This window comes from Scyliorhinus canicula, chromosome 11 (assembly GCF_902713615.1).
Source record: "Scyliorhinus canicula chromosome 11, sScyCan1.1, whole genome shotgun sequence".
Taxonomy (NCBI): domain Eukaryota; kingdom Metazoa; phylum Chordata; class Chondrichthyes; order Carcharhiniformes; family Scyliorhinidae; genus Scyliorhinus; species Scyliorhinus canicula.
The window spans coordinates 108979379-108997431 of NC_052156.1; the positions used below are offsets into that span (position 1 = coordinate 108979379).

Genomic DNA, 18053 nt, shown 5'->3' on the forward strand with positions numbered 1-18053 from the left:
AAAATTTTTTTTTTTTAAATGACTTGGTGGGCCGCATAAAGACCTTTGGCGGGCCGTAGTTTGCCCACCCCTGGCATAGGGTGTCCTTATATGCCAATGACTTGTTATTATATGTGTCCGAACCAAGTATGTCAATAGGGGGAATACTGGAGCTGCTTCGGGTGTTTGGGTCTTTCTAAGGGTACAAATTAAATCTGGACAAGAGTGAATATTTTGTGGTGTCTCGGCCAGGGGTGGGGCTGCCATTCCGTAAGGCAGGGACTCACTTTAAGATACCTGGGGGTTGCCCGAGATTGGGGGGGGGGGGGGGGGGGGGGGGGGGGGGGGGGGGGGCTCTGTAGGTACTTCATTTATAGTTTGGTGGGGAGGATGAAAGCTGATCTGGCAAGGTGGGATGGTCTCCCTCTGTCACTGGCGAGTCGGGTACAGGCGGTTAAGATGAATGTACTGCCGCGATTCCTGTTTATTGTTCAATGCCTGCCGATTTTCCTCCCATAGACATTTATTAGAGAGATTGAAGGGATGACTACCTCGTTCATATGGTGAGGGAAGGTGGCCAGAATTAAAAAGGTGCTACTACAGAGAGGAAGGCAGGCAGGGGGTTTGGGTCTTCCGAACCTGATGTATTATTACTGGGAGGCGAATGGGGAGGAGGTAGGGAGCTGGGTCAGAGGGGTTAACTCCCAATGGGCCAGAATGGAGGACAGTTTGGGTAGGGGGTTGGGATTGAAGGCGCAAGCGACAGCGCCGCTCCCGACGGCCCCAGGGAGATTCTCAGGGAGTCCGGTAGTAATAGCTTCGTTGAGAATTTGGAGGCAGTTTCGACAGCACTTCGGTTTGGGGGCAGGGTCAAGGGAAATGCCGGTTCGGGGGAACCATAGATTTGAGCCAGGGAAGTGGGATAGAAATTTTCGGATATGGGCGGAGAAAAGAATTAGGACACTAAAAGATTTATTTCTTGGGGGTCGTTTTGTGGGAGCGAAGTATGGGCTGGAGAACGGGGAAATATTTAGATACATGCAGGTTCGAGACTTTGCCAAAAAGGAGATACAGAGCTTCCCAGTAGAGACGGCTTCCACATTGCTGGAGGAGGTGCTGACGACAGGGGGACGGGAGAAGGGGGTAGTATCAGCAGTTTACGGGGCTATTTTGGAGGAGGAGAAGGCACCGCAAGAAGGGATCAAGGCAAAGTGGGAGAGGGTATGGAGGAGGGATTCTTGTGTGAGGTGCCCCGGAAGGTGAACGTTTCCACTTCGTATGCGAGGTTGGGGCGGATACAGCTGAAGGCAGTGTATAGAGCGCACCTCACAAGGGCGAGGATGAGCCAGCTCTTTGAAGGAGTAGAAGATGTGTGTGAACGTTGCGGGGGAGGCCACGCAAACCACATTCATGTTTTGGTCCTCTCCAAAGCTGGAGGATTACTGGAAGAAGGTGTTTAAGGTAATCTCTAGAGTGGTGCACGTGAAATTGGACCCAGGCCCTCGGGAGGCCATACTCGGGGTGTCGGACCAGCTGGGGTCGGAAACGGGGCGCGGAGGCAGATGTTGTAGCCTTCACCTCGTTGATCGCCCAAAGGAAAATCCTGTTAGGGTGGCGATCAACCTCTTCACCCTGTGCCCTGGCGTGGCGGGTTGACTTTCTGGAATTCCTAACGCTTGAAAAGGTCAAATTTGAACTGACGGGAAGGATGGAGGGTTCTACAATTCATGGGAGTTTTTCATTGTGGACTTTTGAGAATTGGATCACATTGAACATTATGGGAGTTGGGGGCTGGGAGGGTTGAGGGGAGGGAGACTATGTGTTAATGGTAACTATGGGTGATTCCTGATTCCTTTTTGTTTATATTAACATGCGAGCCAATGTCTGGGGTTTGGTGGGAGGATGGGATCGTTGTTATTGATATGGGGATTGACATTATATTCATACTGATTATTGCTTATTGTTGGCTGTAAATTTGGGAGAAAAGGTGAAAAAGGAGAATAGAAATGTTTTAAATTTTTTTTTATAAAAGTGGCGTCCAGATCCGCGAGTAGTCTTCCTGCACTGGCGAACAACGACTCAGAGTGGCCTCGAGGGGGAGTTCCTTGCCGAGGCCAATAAAACTGGCAAAGTGCCGTGGAATAGCGGATTCTTTCTCAGCACTGCAGGCACCAAGAAACACTCCCGTGAGACTTTAACTCAAATCCGCTGAATCATATCCCTAATCTTCCCTCTGCCCTTTTTCATGTGCTGAGATAACAATTCAAATGTGAGACTTTGCATTTAAATTTCAACTCTATAGCTCTAGTCTACCTGTCAGTTTATATGTAGACCATGCCAACTCCCTCCCATGCTAACAATTCTATTAGATTCAGATAGCCTACATGAGTATAAGAAGTGCAGGGACAAAGTAAAAAAGGAAATAAAAGGGCATGAACAAAATTAGCAAGTAAAGTTTTAAAAAAACAAAGATGTTTTACCATTATATTAATGATAAACGGTTAGTTAAGGAAAAGGTGGGACCTATCTGAGATGAAGGGAACTTGTGTGTAGATGCACAGGTTGTGGGAAGAGTTTTAAATGAATATTTTGTCTCTGTATTTACAAAGGAAACGGATAATGCAGACATAGTAGTCCAGGAGGAACACTGAGATATTGGATGGGATAATCGTAAAGAGAGAGGAATTACTCGAAGGGTTGAAATCCTTGACAGTTGATCAGTCGCCAGGGCCAGAGGGATTGTTTCCAAGGCAACTGAAGGAGGTCAGGGAGGAAATAGCAGATGCTCGGAGGATGATTTTCCAATCCTCACTAGATACAGGGGAGGTACGGGTGGAATGGAGAAATAAAAACAAGGTTCCATTGTGTAAAAAGGGATCATTGGAAATGCCACCAATTATATGCCAGTTAGTCTTTAGTCAGGTGTTGGGAAAATTAGTAGAATCAATCCTGAGAGATAGGCTTAACTGTCGCATAAAGACATAGACTAGTCAGGGATAGTCATCATGGATTTGTTAAAGGAAGGTCTTGCCTCACAAATTTTGAATGAATTCTTTGAGGAAGTAACAAGAAGAGTGATGAAGGTAGTGCAGTGGATGTTGTATACATGGATTTTAGCAAGGTTTTTGAAAAGGTCCCACATGGCAGATTGGTCAAGAAAGTGAAAGCCCATGGGATACAGGCAATGTAGCAAACTGGATAAAAAGTAGCTCAGTAACAGGAAATAAAGGGGAATGGTCGGAGGCTGCTCTCGCAATTGGGAAGTTGTTTCAAGTTGTGTTCCACAGGGCTCGGTGTTGGGATACTTACTGTTTGTGTTAAATATTCACTATTTGGATGTAAACGTGGGGAGCACAATTGGGAAATTTGCAGACGACACAAAGATTGGCCGAGTGGTGGACTGCGCAGAGGATAGCTATAATCTCCAAAATGGTATAGATGGGTTGGTGGAGGAGGCGATAAAGTAGCAGATGGAATTTAACATAGAAGTGTGAGGTCGTGCATTTAGGGAGGTCAGATAGTTACAGGGAGTACACAATAAATGGGAATACACTAAGACTAGATGAAGTGAGAGATCTTGGCGGACAAGTACACAGGTCCCTATAGGCAGCAGTTCAAGTCAACACGGTGGTAAAGAAAGCATATGGTATGCTCTCCTTCGCTGGCAGAGGTATAGAATATAAAAGTACGGATATAACGTGGGAATTGTATAAAACAGTGATGAAGCCACATCTGGAGTATTGTTTGCAGCTTTGGTCACCACATTACAGGAAGGGCGTAACTGATCTGTAAAGAGTGCAGAGGTTTACAAGAATGTTGCCAGTGTTCTGGACCAGGGTTTAGAAACTCCAAAAGTGTTTTATGGAGTTCACCTGACCTATAGCTTTTTTGTTGAATTTGGCTAGGATGAGCACAAGAGCCTTCACTTGAGGTGTGATTCAAGTCTCCCCAGATACTTAAAAAAATAAATTTAGAGTACCCATTTCATTTCTTCCAATTAAGGGGCAATTTAGCATGGTCCATTCACCTAACCAACACATCTTTGGGTTGTGGGGGTGAAACCCACGCAAACACGGGGTGAATGCGCAAACTCCACACGGACAGTGACCCAGAGCCGGGATCGGACCTGGGACCTCAGCGCCATGAGGCAACAGGGCTAACCCACTGCGCCACCGTGCTGCCCCTTCCTAGACACTTTAATCAAATTAAGCTTTATTCTAAGAACTTAGTTAACATTTATATAAACACACAGCAAGAATTTGCATCAATTACAAACATAAAGACACCCCACGGTTACAGTAATCTATGTATAACGCTTGATGAATTCCCCTTACCTGTTCCAATTCAAAATCCCATAAACCAAAAATCACTTTTCAAGGGATTGGCCCAGCACTCTGCATTCTCACTTGAATAAGACTTGCTTTTCCTGAGATTCTGACCCTGTCTCACCAGCAGGTTTAAACCCTTCCGGAAAGCAAATTATATCAAAAGCCACCACCAAGGTGATTTTTACTGGAACAGATATTTAAAATGAAAAGCGAGACAGGCCAAAACACTTCTTTTTTGTGTCCGAGTCCACAGCAGTCAAAACTGAAAGCGAAAGCAAAAACAGCTCACAGAGCCACAGCCCAGCGCCACCCACACAATGACATCGCTGAAGCCACGTGATAAGACAAAAACCTTTCTTAAAGAGACACTCCCATGACACCAGGGCTAGAAAAGTGTAGCTACGAGGAGAGATTAGATAGGTTGGGGTTATTTTCCACAGAACAAAGAAGGCTGAGGGGTGACTTAATTATGGTGTACAAAATTATGAGGGGAAGAGATAAGAGTGAACATGGTAAAATTGTTTCCCTTGGTGGAGTATTTTAGAACCAGAGGACACGGATTTAAGATAAATGGCAGAGGGTGTAAAGGGTACATGAAGAATTACATTTTTTTACGCAGAGGGCAGTGGGAGTCTGGAATCCGCTGCCCGAGTTGATGGCGGAGGCAGAGACTCTGGATCTACACCTTAAGTGCCGTAAGCTACACGGCTATGGACTGGGTGCAGGAAGATTAGAAAGGGCACCTGGGTGTCCATGGACTGGCATGGACAAGATGCGTTGAATGGCCTCCTTCTGTGCTGTACCTTTTCTATGATTCTACGAAGTCTTCTCCAACTATGAGATGTCATTCTTAACCTTGACACCAGAACTTCTGATTGTGGTTGTAAAGAATAGTATCCAATTACTTGAACTTTATCAATTAAATCAACTCAGATTTTTTTTTATAAATCAAATTTAAATTACAGGTAAATTAAAAATATTTACCTGTAATTTACCCTGCCAGCTCTCCCTTGTGCATGACATTACTTTGAGTTTGCTCTGGCTCTCAGGGCACCACACAACCTGTCCAGCTGCATTAAATGCTTGGGCCGCTCTCTCTCCAACTGCATTGCATTCTCAGACTGCGTTCGCCTCAAGGCGCTACATAAATGCATATTCTTGTTGAGGTGCTCCTAGTACAAATAACATTGGTACATTCAGATTAAAGCTATCAAATCTTTGGCCATTGTATAATGAATGCATCGTCGTCGCTGGGTTTTCCTCCCATTCCCGTTACTTCTGAGGCTCTCCAAGAATCTATGCATAGTTCTACATCTATTGGAATCTCCTTGGCCACATCATTCCTAGGCTCAGGATCTGCTTTAAACTGATGACACAAAACTCTGCCAGCTATCCTTCTGACTTCTCATGGCTCTCAGTCTGCAACATCTCAATTTAGATTCTCATCCTCGTGTTTCAAATCTTTCATCCCTTCCCATCTTTGTATCCTATCTGTCTTACAACAAGCCTCTCAACTGTCTGTTCTACTGACGTTGGTCTTCCATGTACTTCCTTACCTGCGGCCATAGGTAGGAGCAGAAGTAGGCCATTCGGCCCATCAAGTCTGCTTCACCATTCAATGAAACCAAAACTGATCTGATGTGACAATCCTCAACTCCACTTTCCCATCTTATCCCCATAACTGTCAATTCCCTTACTGATTAAATATATGACTATCTCAGCCTCTACAGCTCTCTGCGGTAAAAAATTCAACAGATTCACTGCCTTCTTGCACGAAGAAATTCCTCCTCATCTGTCTTAAATGGGCGAGCCCTTATTCTGAGATTATGCCCTCTGGTCTTCGACTCTCCATAGGGGAAACAACCTTTTAGCATCTATCCTATCAATCCTTTTTGAGAATCCTCTATACCTCAAAAAGATCACCTCTCATTCTTCTAAACTCCAATGAGTATGGGCCCAATCTACTCAAACCCCCCTCATAGGAAAATCTCTCCGTACTAGGGTCAACCTAGTGAATCTTATCTGGACTGCCTCCAATGCCAGTATATCTTTCCTTAGATAAGGAGATCAAAACTGTTCACAATATTCCTTGGTAGATGTGCTTTCAGTTACTGAGGCTCCACACTCGAGTGTTTTGCAAAGTACTCCATTTCTCCAACTCCTCTCCTCCTTTAAAATTCTCTTTATGATACATCCCTTAGACAATACCTCTCCATTGGCTTGCCATGCAATTTTAATCATATTATTCCATTTAGGGGCCATGGCAGCACAGTGGTTAGCACAGTTGCTTCACAACTCCAGGGTGCCAGGTTCGTGTCTGTGTGGAGTTTGCACTTTCTCCCCGTGTCTGCGTGGGTTTCCTCCGGGTGCTCCAGTTTCCTCCCACAGTCCAATGATGTGCAGGTTTGGTGGATGGCCATGATAAATTGTCCTTAAGTATCCAAAACGGTTGGGTGGGATTACTGGGTTACGGGGATAGGGTGGAGGTGTGGGCTTAGGTAGGGTGCTCTTTCCAAGAGCCGGTGCAGACTCGATGAGCCGTATGGCCTCCTTCTACATTGTAAATTCTATGATTCATTATTTTATATTTGCATACTATTTTTAACAAATTACCAATTTAAAGATTAGCCCTTAATCAAGGAAAAGGTACTAAATATTAGAACTAAAAATCAGTTTATTTTGCACAAGTAAATATCGGACTGATGTTTAACAGTGGATTTAAGACAATTTAATTAGTTTATACACCACTGAAGTAACTAGGTCATCAGAAATTCCATTAAATTTAAATGAACATTCCTGCTTTTTATCTATTCGCTTTACATTAATCAAATGCAGAGTAGCGCTACATGAAAATATCAATTCTTAAAAGATGCAAGAAAACTGTTACACATTACTGTCAGTTGCCTCTACCCAGAGCCTGGGTGAGGGGGGTACACACTGTATTAATCACCAGAGTCCATGCCCGGAGGAGGCCCATTGGGGGGAACCTGAGCTCAACGGCCACGCATGCTGTCAATCTGGATGGCTGCTTTGCACAATGACCAATCTGGAGCATACTGATTGACTGGCTACTCTGCCAATGATTGCTGATATGCAGAACAACAGCATTCATTGGCCGAGTAGGGTTGTCTAGATTTCTCAGCCAAACCTATTATACTCACCTCATGCAAGGATTGTTGTGTGTCTGCTCTATTGGAATCTTCTTCACATTGGACCTAGCTGGAGCCTGCAGGAGTGCAAGGTAAGGTAAAGCACCTTGTGCCTCACTTCTATCCCCATAGGGTCCCACCCAGCCAGGCCTTCTCCTCGACAGTGTGGCCCTTTCCCCAGCATCTACCACCCCACTTTGACTCCTCCCTCCTGATGGCGTGGTCCCCCACCGACCACCCCCATTCCCTGGCTGCCCCTCAACCTCCTTCCTCTCAATCGAGGATATTACTTGCCATACTTGAGCAATACATAGAACATAGAACAGTACAGCACAGAACAGGCCCTTCGGCCCTCGATGTTGTGCCGAGCAATGATCACCCTACTCAAACCCACATACACTTACTTAGCAGAGCAATAAACTTACCAGTGCAAACAGATTAACTTGAAAATAAAGTACTTCCACTTCCTCATTAGTTACTTCTGTGCCAAGTCCTTTATATTTATTTAAAGCTTCAAGATAGGATTTCAACCACTGCAATTGGACATTTTTATTTGGATACAAATTGTAATCAACTTCAGTTACACCTAAAGTAGAAAAGGAAATGAGATAATATATATGTTATGCAACAACTGACCCATGGATTACATCAGGGTTCCCCAAATCTTGAGCTACGGAACCCAGTGACCAAGTGCATCAGGGAATAGCAAACACTCCCATAATGTTGACGCCCTTCTTATTAGGCACACAGTCACAAATACACAGCCCCCACATGTCTTGTCCTCACGCGCGCACACATCACACACACGGACACAAAAACACGTGCACAGATGCACGTCAAAAGCGGATGTCGCAAGTGCAACACACACACGGCATCGCGCGCGTCACACATTCGCGTGAGCCACTCACGCACAGGCTCGTGCCACACACACACCTCGACACACACTCATTCACATGTTCGCACACAGAGCGGTTCCGAAATGGAGTGGCAACTGAACAGTGTGGCTTAATTTAGAAGCCAAGTTTAGCAGCTTCACCAGGTTAGGATGCTCTTTCAGAGGGTTGGTGAAGACTTGATGGGCCAAATGGCCTCACTTTGCACTGTACGGATTCTATGAAAAGGCCCAGAATGTATCTCAGTCAAGAAACATTTTTATGGGGGCAGCACGGTAGCACAGTGGTTAGCACTGCTGCCTCATGGCGCTGAGGGCCCAGATTGGATCCCGGACCCAGGTCACTGTCTGTGTGGGATTTGCACATTCTCCCCTTGTCTGCGTGGGTCTCACCCCCACAACCCAAAGATGTGCAGGGTAGGTGGATTGTCCATGCTAAATTGCCCCCTAATTGGAAAAAATAACTGGGTACTCTAAACTTACCAAAAAAAAAGAATCGTTTTTCTATGTTGGAAAACTGAGAGAACAACAGTTCCTCTGGAGAGCACAGTGAGAGCCATGTTCACGGCACTGTGGGTGACACGGCTGCACAAGGTGGAAGGTGCAAGAGCATTAGTGGTAGGAGACTCAAGAGTGAGGTGTGCGACTTCCGGTGGCTGCGATGACGTAGGAAGCCACACATTTGGGAGCTCCCGTTTTAAAAGGACTTTTCGGCTCTTTTTAGAGCCCAAAACGTAAATTTTTCGACGTCTCCCGGTGGGGGAAGGTGTGCTGAATGACTTTCCCGCAGTCCATGACTCGAACTCGGAGTGGAAAGGGGGAAAAACGGCAGCAGCTCCCCAGAAAAAACGGGGGAAAGAATCCAAGATGGCAACCGGAGGAGCTCCAGAGGAGTGGAGGATGTGGGTCCAGGAGCAACAAGCTGCTCTCCTGCGCTGCTTCACAGACTTCAAGGCTGAGGTACTGAGCTCTCTGCAGGAAACAAACAGAAGGCTGTCGGAGATTCAGACCACCCAGGGTGCTGCCATCAAGGAGTTGCAGACGCAGGCCACTGAACGAGAGGAGGAGGCCGTGGTCCTCGTGAGTAAGGTGGAGGGGCACGAGGCACTCCACAAGAAGTGGCAGGAACGCTTCGAGGAGCTTGATCACCGCATGAGGCGGAAAAACCTGCGGATCTTGGGCCTTGCGGAGGGGCTGGAGGGGTCGGACCTGACAACCTACGTGGCTATAATGCTGAACTCGCTAGTGGGGGCCGGGTCTTTCCATCTGCCCTTGGAGCTGGAGAGAGCGCACAGGGTGCTGGCCAGGAGGCCTAAGGAAAATGAACCCCCGCGTGTGGTGCTGGTGAGGTTCCACTGGTTCAGTGATCAGGAGTGTGTGCTGCGCTGGGCCAAGAAGGTGAAGAGCAGCAAGTGGGAGAATGGGGTAGTACGGATCTACCAGGATTGGAGTGCGGAGGTGGCTAAGCGACAGTCCGGATTTAATCGGACGAAAGAGGTGCTTTACAGGCAAAAGATAAAGTTCGGAATGTTACAGCCCGCGCGCCTGTGGGTAACTTATTCGGACCGGCATTATTATTTCTATTCCCCGGAGGAGGCGTGGGCCTTTGTGCGGACGGAGAAACTGGACTTGAACTAGGGGTTGGGGGTTGCGGGGTCGGTTGTAATATTTTAGTGCTGGATTCTGCTGTTGCTGTGTTCTTTTTTTTTTGTACTTTGGCAATTTTGATATGGTTATTTACGGGGGTGTTGTTCTGCTATGTTTTTTTTGCTGTGGGGCATTGTTTGAGTTGTGTATCATGCGGGGAGGGTCGGGGGGGGGGGGGGGGGGGGGGTTTGTTGTATTCTATGTCGGGTCCCCAACCCCCAGTATGGAGTGGGGCTGGTATTTGGGAGCGCGTCAGAAGGGTGTGGCTGCGGGTCGGAGGCGGGGCCTTAACTGGTTCTTTCCCGCGCTGGAGCGGTACCTGGAGGAGGGATAGATTGGGGGATGATCCCACTTTGGGATGGGTCGGGTTATTGGCGGGAGTTTCCGGGGTCAGCAGAAGTTAGCTGACCCACGGAAGTACAATGGAGGACGGTTCGCGGCTGGGAGGGTTCCTAGCCTGGGGGGGGGGAAGGAGGGGGGGAAAGGGGAATACCGGGTTGCTGCTGGTAGGGTCAAGAAGGAGCTTGTGGGGGCTGGGGGGACAGAGGTGAGGTGTTGTCGCTGTGGGGACTGGGTCGGGCAGGGGGTGCTGGCCTGGGGCGGGCAGTCGACGGGCTATGGCTAGTCGACGGAGGAGGGGGGCGGGACGCCCTCTGATCCTGTTGGTCACCTGGAATGCGAGAGGGTTGAATGGGCCGGTGAAGCGGTCAAGGGTACTTGCTCATCTGAAGGGGCTAAAGGCAGATGTGGCAATGCTTCAGGAGACCCACCTGAAGGTGGCGGACCAGGTCCGCCTGAGGAAGGGATGGGTGGGGCAGCCTTTCCACTCTGGGTTGGATGTGAAGAACCGGGGAGTGGCGATTCTGGTGGGGAAAAATGTGTTGCTTGAGGCATCGGAGGTGGTGGCGGATAAGGGGGCTAGGTATGTTCTGGTTAGGGGCAGGCTACAAGGAGAGAAGGTGATACTGGCTAATGTGTATGCCCCAAATTGGGATGATGCGGGCTTTATGAGGCTGTATGTTGGGACGGGTCCCGGATCTGCAGGCGGGAGGTCTGATCATGGGGGGGGACTTTAATACGGTGTTGGATCCTTCACTGGATCGGTCCAGCTCTAGGACGGGTAGGAGGCCGGCGGCGGCCAAGGTACTGAGAGGGTTTATGGACCAGATGGGTGGAGTGGATCCATGGAGGTTTGTGAGGCCGAGGGCACGCAAGTACTCTTTCTTCTCCCACGTACATAGGGTCTACTCTCGGATAGATTTCTTCGTGGTGGTTAGGGGACTGATTCCGAGAGTGGAGGAGGCCGAGTATTCGGCCATTGCAATCTCCGACCACGCTCCGCATTGGATAGAGTTGGAGATGGGGGAGGTGTGGGACCAGCGCCCGTTGTGGTGGTTGGATGTGGGGTTGTTGGCGGAGGAGGAGGTGTGAAGGAGGGTCCGGGCAAGTATTGAGGGGTACCTCGAGGTGAATGATACGGGGGAGGTTCAGGTGGGGATGGTCTGGGAAGCCCTGAAGGCAGTGATTCGCGGGGAGCTGATATACATCCGGGCACACAGAGAAAGGAGCGAGAGGGATAGACTGGTGGGAAAGATGCTGGAGGTGGACAGGAGGTATGCAGAGGCACCAGAGGAGGGACTGTTGGGGGAGAGGCGCAGCCTGCAGGCTAAATTTGATTTGCTGACCACTAGAAAGGCGGAGGCACAGTGGAGGAAGGCACAAGGGGCAGTGTACGAACATGGTGAAAAGGCAAGTAGGATGCTGGCTCATCAGCTCCGCAAGCGGGATGCGGCTAAGGAAATTGCTGGAGTGAGAGATAAGAGTGGGAATGTGGTGCGGAAGGGGGTAGAGGTGAATGAGGTCTTCAAGGACTTTTACGCGGAACTCTACTGGTCGGAGCCAACGGGGGAGAGGAGGGGAATGGAGAGGTTCCTTGACGGGCTTTCTTTCCCGAAGGTGCAGGAGGAGAAGGTGGAGGGGTTGGGTGCGTCGATTGAGCTGGAGGAGCTAGTTAAGGGGATCGGGCAGATGCAGTAAGGGAAGGCACCGGGGCCGGATGGGTTCCCGGTGGAATTTTATAAAAAGTTTGTGGACCTAGTGGGCCCCTTGCTGGTGCGGACACACAACAAAGCGTGGGAAGGGGGGACTTTGCCACCGACGATGTCGCGGGCGCTGATTTCGTTAATTTTAAAGAGGGACAAGGACCCCCAGCAGTGTGGTTCATACAGCCCCATATCTCTCCTCAACGTGGATGCTAAGGTGCTGGCAAAAATCCTGGCCACCAGGATAGAGGACTGTGTGCCAGGCGTTCTGCACGAGGACCAGACAGGTTTTGTGAAGGGAAGGCAGCTGGCAATCGAGCCGCTGGCGATTGCGTTGAGGGATTCAGAGAGGTGGAGAGGCTTGGTGCGAGGTGGAGAGGAACATAGGGTGTCTTTGTATGCCGATGACCTGTTACTGTATGTGGCGGACCCGGTGGGAGGGATGCCGGGGGTGATGGAGTTGCGAGCTGAGTTTGGGACCTTTTCAGGTTATAAATTAAATTTAGGCAAGAGTGAGGTGTTTGTGGTGCACCCTGGAGACCAGGAGGAAGGAATTGGTAGACTCCCGCTTAGGCGGGCAGGGGAGAGCTTTAGGTACCTGGGGGTGCAGATGGCCAGGGACTGGGGGACTCTTCACAAGCATAATTTCACCAGACTCGTAGATCAGATGGAGGAGGAGTTCAAGAGGTGGGACATGCTGCCATTATCGTTGACGGGGAGGGTCCAATCCGTCAAAATGACGGTGCTTCCGAGGTTCTTGTTCCTCTTTCAGGGCCTGCCCATCTTCATCCCCAGGGCCTTCTTTAGGAGAGTGACTAGCAGTATTTTGAGCTTTGTGTGGGCGCATGGGACTCCGAGAGTGAAGAGGGTGTTCCTGGAGCGAGGGAGGGATAGGGGCGGGCTGGCGCTGCCCAACCTTCTGGGGTACTATTGGGCGGCCAATGTGTCAATGGCGCGTAAACGGGTGATGGAGGGGGGAGGGGCGGCGTGGAAAAGAATGGAGATGGCGTCATGTAGAGGTACGAGCCTGGGTGCCATGGTAATGGCGCCGTTGCCGCTCTCCCCTAAGAGGTTTACCACGAGCCCGGTGGTGGTGGCGACCCTAAGAATCTGGGGACAGTGGAGGCGGCGTCGGGGGGAAATTGGGGGCTCGATGGAGGCTCCACTGGGTGGCAACCATCGGTTCATCCCGGGGAACAGGCATGGGGGATTTAGGGGGTGGCAAAGGGCGGGCATCAGCAAATTGAGGGACCTGTTTATTGGCGGGAGGTTTGCGGGCCTGGGGGAACTGGAAGATAAATTTGGCCTTCCCCAAGGGAACATGTTCAGATACTTACAGGTCAAGGCGTTTGCTAGGCGACAGGTAGAGGGATTCCCTCTGCTGCCCTCACGGGGGACGATGGACAGAGTGCTTTCGGGGGTGTGGGTCGGAGAGGGGAAGGTGTCTGACATCTATAAGGTAATGCAGCAGGTGGAGGAGTCGTCAGTGGAGGAGCTGAAGGCTAAATGGGAGGAGGAACTCGGGGAGCAGATAGAGGACGGGACTTGGGCGGATGCCTTGGAGGGAGTCAACTCTTCCTCCTCATGTGCGAGGCTTAGTCTCATCCAATTTAAGGTGCTGCACCGGGCCCACATGTCCGGGACTAGGATGAGTAGGTTCTTTGGGGGTGAGGACAGGTGCACCAGATGTTCGGGGAGTCCAGCGAACCACGCCCATATGTTCTGGGCATGCCCAGCACTGGAAGAATTCTGGAAGGGCGTGACGGGGACGGTGTCGAGGGTGGTTGGATCCAGGGTCAAACCAGGGTGGGGACTCACGATTTTTGGAGTTGCGGTAGAGCCAGGAGTGGAGGCGAAAGAGGCCAATGTCCTGGCCTTTGCGTCCCTAGTAGCCCAACGAAGGATTCTGCTACAGTGGAAGGATGCAAGGCCCCCAAGTGTGGAGACCTGGATCAGTGACATGGCGGGATTTATAAAACTGGAAGGGGTCAAATTTGCCCTGAGAGGATCAATACAAGGGTTCTATAAACGATGGCAGCGTTTTCTGGACTTCCTGGCTCAAAGATAGGTATCTTGGTCAATAGCAACAGCAACCCAGTGAGGTGTGCAGACAGGCGTTTCTACAGTTCCAGAAACGAGTCGAGTTGGTGTGCTGCTGCACTGGTGCCAGGGAAGTCACTGAACGGCTATAGTGCAGTCAGAAGGGGGAGACCGAACAGACAGAGGTTATGGTTCACATTGCAAGTAAGGCAGATGAGTGGAGGGTGACTTTACTCGTGGGAGTAATATATCAATGAAATCAGAGAGGTATAATTGAGGGAGGGGAAGGATTGGCAGCTCCATATTCCCGAGTATAGAATGTTCACTTGAGATGGAAGTGAGGGCGGGGGGGGTGTAGCTGGGAGAGTACGATAGGCCTCCAAAAACAGTCAGGGAGAGATAGAAAGGCAGATATGTAGACAAATTCTTAAAATGCAGCCAGGAGAGCTATTGTGACAGTAAACAAAGTCTTATTGAGGGTGTGTGTGTGTGTGTGTGTGTGTGTGTGTGTGTGTGTGTGCGTGCACGCGCACACACACACACACACGTGTGCAGGCGCTCCGCTCTAACACCATCCATCCATCCTGCTCGGCTCACCCCCCCGGCCAGCCCCCACCCAACCCCGAAAAGGCGGGAGGCGTGCTGCGCTCCTCTCCCCCATCAGGGGACACGCTCTGCTCCACACTCCCCCTGCACCTCACCACCCCCAACCATGGAGCACATGCACGCGCTGCTCCACACCTCCCCATCCACCTCCACAGGCACACTCCGCTCCACCCCATCACCCCCCCATTTCCCCTAATCCCAAGGGCAGGAGGCAAGCTCCGCTCCACCCACCCAATCCCAAGGACTGGGGTGCACTCCACACCTCTATAACCCCCCCCCCCCCCCATAGGTACGGTCTTGTATGGATCCCAGTTTGTGAACCTCTGAATTACCTTGTGTATCTTACCCGCAAATTCATTGAAATGGTTCCCAATGTCAAACGCCTGGTAGTTGTAGCCTGCATATTCATAATCAATAAATCTCACGCGACCTATTCAGAAAACAAAATAATTGAATCAATGTGTAGGCTAAAATATGCTTTACTAAAAACAAATTCAATTCCCCTCCACTAAGCTTCAACATGAGCTACGCAATGCCACATATCGTGACAAGGTTGGGCAGCACAGTGGCTAGCACTGCTGCCTCACAGCGCTGAGGACCCGGGTTCGATTCCCGGCTTGGGTCACTGTCTGTGCGGAGTCTGCACATTCTCTCCGTGTCTGCGTGGGTTTCCTCGGGTGCTCCAGTTTTCTCCCACAAGTCCCGAAAGACATGTTTGTTAAGTGAATTGGACATTCTGAATTCTCCCTCAGTGTAGCCCCTAGGCGCCAGAATGTGGCACTAGCGTCTTTTCATAGTAACTTCATTGCAATGTTAATATAAGCCTACTTGTGACAATAAAGATTATGACTGAATCCCCAACAACCCGAGGTAACCACTGACCGAAAACGGAACTGTATTAGCCATAGAAATACTGTGGCTACAAGAGTAGGTCAGAGGCTGGAAATTCTGCAGTGTAACTTACCTCCCGACTCCACAAAGCCTATCCGCCATCAACAAGGCACAAGTCAGGAGTGTGATGGAATACTTTCTATTTGCCAGGATGAATGTAGGTCCAACAACACACAAGAAGCTTGACATTATCCAGGACAAAGCAGCTCACTTGACAGGCACCATATCCACAAACATTCACTCCCTCCACCTCAGGCACAGTAGCAGCAATGTGCATTATTTACAGGATGCATCCCAGGAACTCACCAAGGCTCCGTCATCTGCACCTTCCAAACCCACAACTGTTAACCAAGGACAAGGGTAGCAGATAAATGGGAACACCACCACCTGGAACTTGTCCTCCAAGCCACTCACCATCCTGACTTAGAACTATAGCCATTTCGTCACTGTTGCTGGGTCAAAATCCTGAAACTCGCTAACAGCACTGTGGGTGTACCTACACCACACCTCAAGAAATGCAGTGGTTCATGGTAGCAGCTCACTACCACCTTCTCAAAGGCAATAAATGCTGGACTAGCCAGTGAGACACACATCTCAAGAAAACATATTAAAAAAAGGATTTCACTGAGTGATTACTTATTTTAACTCCACTCTGTTTCTGACCCACAGACCACAATCAGTAAGAATAAATACCTCCTCGACAATAGTCCTCAATCCCGGGGCCCCACAAGGCTGCGTATTACCCCTCTGATATACTCCCTGTACACACACAACTTGCGTGGCAAAATTTGGTTCCAACTCCATCTACAAGTTTGCTGATGACACGACCATAGTGGGCCGGATCTCAAATAATGACGAGTCAGAATACAGGAGGGAGATAGAGAACCTAGTGGAGTGGTGCAACGACAATAATCTATCCCTCAATGCCAGCAAAACTGAAGAGCTGGTCATTGACTTCAGGAAATAAAGTACCGTCCACACCCCTGTCAGCATCAACGGGGCCGAGGTGGAGGTGGTTAACAGCATCAAATTCCTAGGGATGCCCATCACCAAAAATCTTTCTTGTCCACCCAGGTCAATGCTACCACCAACAAAGCACAACAGCGCCTATATTTCCTCAGGAAACTAAGGAAATTTGGCATGTCCACATTAACTCATACTGAATTTTACAGATGCACCATAGAAAGCATCCTATCTGGCTGCATCACAGCCTGGTATGGCAACTGCTCAGCCCAAGACTGCGAGAAATGTCAGAGTCATGAACACCGCCCAGTCCATCACACAAACCTGCCTCCCATCCATTGACTCCATCTATACCTCCCGCTGTCTGGGGAAAGCAGGTAGCATAATCGAAGACCCCTCCCACCCGGCTTACTCACTCTTCCAACTTCTTCCATCGGGCAGGAGATACAAAAGTATGAGAACACGCACAAACCGATTCAAGAACAGCTTCTTCCCCGCTGTTACCAGACTCCTAAACGACCCGCTTATGGACTGACCTGATTAATACTACACCCCTGTATGCTTCACCTGATGCCGGTGTCTGTGTATTTGCATTGTGTACCTTATGTTGCCCTATTATGTATTTTCTTTTTATTTTATTTTCATGTACTTAATGATCAGTTTGAGCTGCTCTCAGAAAAATACTTTTCACTGTACCTCGGTACACGTGACAATAAACAAATCCAATCCAATTTAAAGACACACTTTCAAATATGCACCATACTGGCCAATAGGTGGCATACACTTCCAGCAATGCGTCCCAGCAACAATCCTGCAAAACATTTCTCCCAGGAGCCTAGCAGAGAACAGTTGGAACACAGAGTGAAAAGCATGTGTCCTTACTCAAGACTGTCGATGAAGTTTGAATATTTGCACACATTAGGATGATAAACCCAAGTCGGCAGTAGTGAGTCCAGTGGTTTACTAATGTAACAGTTAATCTCTTTTACATCCGTTGTTATTAAGTCGAACAATTCCTTCTGTTTTTCAAAAAAAAAAAGAACCACTTCTATAACTAGTGGAGGACAATGTTACAATATCTTATGCCCCTTCTTTCACACTATAACTTTTGAATTACTGAAATAAAATAAATTTTTCATGAAAGATTCCATCTTGCATGCATCAGGATATATTGGAAGAATATACTACAAAGGCAATCAATAAATTATACTGTACAAGAAGAGTGTGCTGGTTGGCAAGTAGACTCTGACGAGCAGGAATATTGCCATGGAGAAGGCATCAGTTGATGGCAACTTAACTGCAAAGCATTGTCTGAAATTTCGCAGTGTGCTGCTTGAAAGAAGCATGTTGTCACTCTTGAGGCTCTATTTGTTTCCCTGGGCAAGTTCATGTTCTGGTACGTTGTAGCCGATATGAAACTGTCAAATCCAGGAAAACGAACTTGGCAACTGGGACATACTCAGCTGGTAAAAATCATTTCTACAGCTCCAGACCAGTCTTCACTCAAATGTGTGGG

At 49.0% G+C, this 18053-nt stretch overlaps 1 protein-coding gene across 4 annotated transcripts in view; it reads right to left on the reverse strand.

Moving 5' to 3' along the window:
- Positions 1–18053, reverse strand: part of etnk1 (ethanolamine kinase 1) — a 102300-nt gene that overhangs the window by 33189 nt on the left and 51058 nt on the right. For all 4 annotated transcript variants that reach the window (XM_038811032.1, XM_038811033.1, XM_038811035.1 and 1 more), the window contains exons 5-6: positions 15030–15113; positions 7882–8042 (exon numbers count right to left, since the gene is read on the reverse strand). In XM_038811032.1, the coding sequence (XP_038666960.1) occupies positions 7882–8042; positions 15030–15113 (245 nt within the window). The remainder of the gene's footprint in view (positions 1–7881; positions 8043–15029; positions 15114–18053) is intronic.